The sequence below is a fragment of the Nicotiana attenuata genome, unplaced genomic scaffold (assembly GCF_001879085.1).
Source record: "Nicotiana attenuata strain UT unplaced genomic scaffold, NIATTr2, whole genome shotgun sequence".
NCBI lineage: Eukaryota > Viridiplantae > Streptophyta > Magnoliopsida > Solanales > Solanaceae > Nicotiana > Nicotiana attenuata.
Genome location: NW_017673636.1, coordinates 45383 through 50890, shown reverse-complemented (window position 1 = coordinate 50890; position 5508 = coordinate 45383). Strand labels below are relative to the sequence as shown.

At 35.7% G+C, this 5508-nt stretch overlaps 1 protein-coding gene across 2 annotated transcripts in view; it reads right to left on the bottom strand.

Moving 5' to 3' along the window:
- Nucleotides 1-4872, bottom strand: part of LOC109216920 (annexin D5-like) — a 14922-nt gene extending 10050 nt beyond the window's left edge. The window contains exon 1 of one of the 2 annotated variants that reach the window (XR_002066572.1): nucleotides 135-2670. Coding sequence is in view for 1 of the 2 variants with exons in the window: in XM_019381144.1 (XP_019236689.1) it covers nucleotides 4595-4670 (76 nt within the window). In the remaining variant the exon portion in view is untranslated. Of the gene's footprint in view, nucleotides 1-134; nucleotides 2671-4594 lie in introns of those variants that run through there. The other variant, XM_019381144.1, reaches the window with a different exon arrangement.
- Nucleotides 4873-5508: the final 636 nt, after the last annotated feature.

Below are 5508 nucleotides of genomic sequence, written 5' to 3'. Positions count from 1 at the left end.
TGTGTTGTCTCAGACATGTTGGTAGCCGGCACGCTGACTCAGTACCCCCACCCCCCCCCCCCGGCCGTGCGACCCTTTGTGGAGAAGGGGCAAAACATTAGCTGCCGTACGCATGCATCGGAATTCAGAAATACCTGATTCGGAGGACCTGCTGCATGCTAATGCTTGTCTGTTTGGACTCTTTGACAGCCATTGATACCCTCTTTGACAGCCATTGATACCCTCTCTGACAAGCCATTACAAATCTAAGCACTGCAATGCATGAGAAGTCTCTCACATTCAGATTGTCACAGGAATAGGACATAACTTGAGCAGTACACACATGGAGTACAAATGATGCATTCTGACTGCCGAAATCATGTCTACTGCTTCAAAATGCCATTATGAAGCATCTTGAAGTTTAAAGATCAGCATTTGCAAGTCCACATTGATCAACATAATGTGGCCAGCTCTTCTTCTAAGAATATAGTAGCTGATAGTTTAGTTAATTCTTTGATCAAACATCCTAAAATAATATATATGGCCTTATTGTCCGAGTGAGATCTGTCACCAGAGATAAAGGTATGGACAGTGTCTCCTACATATAACCAACTGCAACCAGCAGTTTTCTTGACCTCTTTTCCTCTCATCATTTTCATTACCCTTCCCATCTCATTCCATTTCCCCTCCGAGGCATAGATACCAGCCAACTGCGCATATCTGGACCCATTCTCTCCTTCGATTTGCAATAGCTTATTCTCTGCAGCTTTTGCAAGTTCAGCATTTCTGTTCATTTTGCAGGCATTTAGAAATGCACCAAGTATTACAGCATCTGGTTCTACAGGCAACTTTTCCATTAAGCTGACAGCCTTATCAAGTTGATTAGCCCTTCCATACAAGTCGATCATACTTGCATAGTGGTCAGTTTCAGGTGATATTTTGTAATCTCCGGTCATGGAAAAGAAATACTTTTCTCCCATTTTTACTAATCCACGGTGCCGGCAAACTGATAGAAGGGCAAGAAAAGTGACCGCATCAGGTTGGAAACCTTGCTCTGTCATCTGACTAAAAAGCTGAATAGCTTCATTTTCATACCCATGGAGAGCATAACCAGCTATCATGCTATTGTAAAGTATAGAATCTCTATCAACAGCCAATTGAAAAACCCTCTGTGCATATGTTACATTACCACATTTTGAGTACATATCAACCAAAGAATTTGCCAACTTAGCATCCATTTCAGTGCCAGTTCTCAGTATACAGGCATGTATTTGCTTCCCATAATTAAAGGTCGCATGTACAGTGCATGCACCTAGCAGGTTTATAAAAATCAGTTCATCAGGAATAGTTTTTCCCTGTGTCATTAACTCTCTGAAAAGCTGAAAAGCATCTTCACATTGATGAGCTTTCACATATCCAGATATTATAGCAGTCCATACAACATGATTCTTCTCAGGCAATGAGTCAAAAAGCCTTCTTGCTTCTAACATGTTACCCATTCCTGAATATCCTACAATCAATGGTGTGATGGCAAATGGGTTCTCTTTCTGAGTAGTTGCACAAACAGAATATGCATAATTCAAGAGACCACACTTGCAATAAAGATTAATAATACTACTGCTAATAAATGGATGCAAACTCATTCCTTCCTTCAAAATCCAAGCATGAATCTCCTTCCCAAGTTTCAAATTCTTCACGCCAGAACAAGCACTTATAACACTAGAAAAACTGTGTTCATTCCATACAAACCCCTCCTCCATCATGCTCCTGAACAACTTAATGGCCTCCTCTTCATACCCATTTTGTGCAAAACCCGAAATCATTGTGTTCCAAGAAACTTCATCATTCAATTCCGGCCTACACGAAAACACATCCCGGGCCATTTCCAACTCACCTTCTCTAAAACAAGCTGCCACCATCGCATTCTTGGACACCGTGTCAACGGCCCCAACGTCAGATCCATCAAAGATCCTCCTAGCATCTCTGAAACAACCACATTTCGAATACATAACAATCAAAGAACTCAGTGCATACCTACTTAAACTATTCCCGCTCTTCAACATATACGAATGCAATTGCCTACCATATGACAAAAGACTCAACTTTGTTATCAAACCAAGCATGGTAGTCAAGGCATATTCAGATACTTTGTCCTCATATTGCATTTCAACAAATAACCGAACTGCTTGATCCTGAAATCCTTCAGAATTCACATAACCAGACAGCATTGTATTGTACGTGACACAATCCTTAAGGGGAGCAGCACCAAAAAAGGTTCTCGCTTGAGTAAAGTTTTGATCTTTAACATAAGCGTTTATAATAGCATTCCAAGTGAAAACATTTCTTTCAGGCATTTCATCGAACACCTTTTGGACTTCTTGAATAAGAGAATGCTTTGAGTACACATGAATAAGGTGGTTTGCGTCAATGATTCTTGGGGTTAGACCGGATTTGATGATAAGGGTTTGAAACTTGGCGCAGTCTAATAGTGATTTCATTGTGAGTGTTGTTAGTTACTAGAATATAGTATTTAACAGGCTAGTAAATCGATGGATATAATCTTGGGTCATATTTCAGACTCCTACTATACACATTGATCTCATAGATTGAGTTCATAATGCAATACGAGCGCGGTTGACGCCCCTATACTTGAGGAGTAGGAAAAATATAGCGAGACATCAGATGTAGTGTCAAATTATTGCTATTAGACCGCTTCGAAGCAGGATTTAGGATAGTAATAACTTTTGTCACTATAATTTAATCTTTTGTAGCATGTCTTTACCTTACTAGCTATTAAATACAATTAAATAGAGTTGCTTGTAATTTGATTGTGTAAATATTTTTGAAAAACTTACACAAATGTCCCAAATAAGTTTTAACTTATCAATCTATAGCCATTAGTCATAGACTTACCAAAATTAGCCAAACACATATAAAATTTGAAAAATCAAATAAATAAGGTTCTTTCTCTCAAAGAATTACATGCAAAAATCACCTTCCATATTTTTAAATGTGAATAGCAATATTAGATGCAAGACGGAAAGGAAATTTCATGGATGAGGTAGCAAATAACGTGATGAAATATAAAAATAAAAAACATACAATATTCCAAAAATCTAAGCAAAACACGAACTTTTTCAATGGGTATAGTTGAAATTCATTGAAAACATATAGATAAGTCAATATACAAAATTTGAGGAAGATTGGAGGTGATTTCGACTGGTTTTGTACCAAAATTCCTAATTAAATCGAGTTCAAAAAATATTTCTGCGACACATGTATCAAACATCAGTGGCGGATCTAGGATTTTAAAGTCGTGGGTGCTTACTGATAAAAAATTTGAAAGAAGAGGAAAAAAGAGTTTAGTTATGGGTGCTCAATCAATATTTATCTAAATATTCTTATAATTACCTATACAAATTTACCAAATCTTGTCAAAGATAATGGGTGCTTGAGCACCCAAAATCTGCATGTAGATCCGCCCCTGTCAAACATGTATCATGCATGTATCAAACATGTATCACGCATGTATCTCACACACAGGTATACATGGATATACATGTGATACACACTTGATACAAATATGATATATATGTGATACACAAATGATACACAGTATGCTACGCATATCATTTTTTTTTCATGTTCAGTTTTTTACTTCGAATTTTTAATTTAAACCACCTCAAAACTTCACCAAATCATCCCAAAACTGAGATTCAAGCTTCTTAAGATGTACCCAATCTATTCTAATAACACTCACTCAAAAGAAAGCAAAATTATCATTTGTTTGCTACAAATAGCTAATTGGCTAATATTAGTAATGTTTGGCTAATATTAGTAATATTTTATGAATTGGCCAATTTTTGTAGTGAGCTACTTATAAATGGACATAGCTGATAGTTTCCCAATATTTTTTATATATCAATATACAAAACTTAAACTTCTAGCCATTGCAGAGCGGTGGCGGAGCTACCATTGCCAAGGGGTGACATTTGCCGGAAAATTACATTGTGTAGATAAGTAAATTCTTTATATATACATATACCATGTATTGAATTAATCCCATTAACTTCGTCTTGTATTTGTTTTTCTATATTTTGATTCCCCCTAATAAAAATTCCGACTCCATCACTATTGCAAAACATGGATTTACATGGGGTACATGTTCACGTGAACCCATGCACCCCATGTCATTATAACTCATAAGTACAACAAAATCATCTAAATTCTTTCATTATGAGTACAATCACAATTTCAAAAGCGTTCTCTACAGAATATATATGTTAATATCCAATTCAAATACCTAGTTACGTGACACATTCCTGTAGTAACTCATGCATAAGGATTATATAGGCCTGTAATTGGTTTCTTTAACTAGCAACACTTGTTTCCTTTACTAGCGCAATGTAATAGTTGTGGCTTCTTCGAGGTAACAACTTGATCATAAAACACTTTCATATACATTCAAGCAGCACCTTACTTCTGTGTTGTTTTCTTGCTTTAAATTGCATTAAAATCTAGATATATGGTGCATAATATAAGCATATACTTAATCCATGAAATCTCAAAACTTAATCAAAAAATAACAAGGTGAGAAACCAAGAAACTAAATTACCCTTGAAAGCTTTGTAAAGTTGCATGGCATCGTCACGAGGCGACGTTAAAACTGGAGGTATAATCAGGGTAGCCATATATGTATCTGTTAATTCTGTGCTAACAATCTCTCGTGAAGAAAACCAATACACAATGGTTTCGACTAAAATCTCGGTTTCTCTCTCTATTTTCTCTCCCTTCTTTTAGATATTTTTTGATAGTAAATCAAAAAGAGAGAAAAAGGTAGAAAAGAGAGAGAACTTGATCAGTAGAATATTGGAGACATGCAATGTAACGTAAGTGATCATTTAGAATAGAAACTTTGCATGAATTAATATTGAGCATGGTTATGAATGGTAAGACTACAAATGCGTCTGAGAATTGGACGCTTTTGACGGTCGCTCACTCATGAAATGTTTTTTGTGGCCTCTCTTTCATAATAAAAGATGATGTATTTTTTGGTGGAGTAGTAAAAAAAAATTCCTTATTCAGAAATTTTAACTTCAAGCTTTGAATATGAAATTATTTTTGCATGAAACTTTTCGATGCAAATTTAAATTAGTCGAACGGCAAACTATGTATTGAATAGAGAAAAAAAAGATGATGTGCCTTACACCTAAAAAAGAAAATGTGCGATAGGAAATGTCGCAGTCCCAATCCTACCCTTAACATTAATATCTATCCTTCGGATAGTGATTCATTTCGGTTTATATATCTTTAAAATGTTGTCTGTTCGGTTAAAAGTTTGTTATGAAAATATCTACTAAAAAATAAGAATCAGGAGTGACAAATTTTGTAGTTAAACAGAAAAATTTATCGCTAATCTTATTTAGCGACGGATTAGCAACTGATTATCAAAAAATTTTGTTAGCTACGAGCAATTTAACAATGAAATTCGTAGCTAACCTCCGTCATCTCTTCCAAATTTATGTTCCA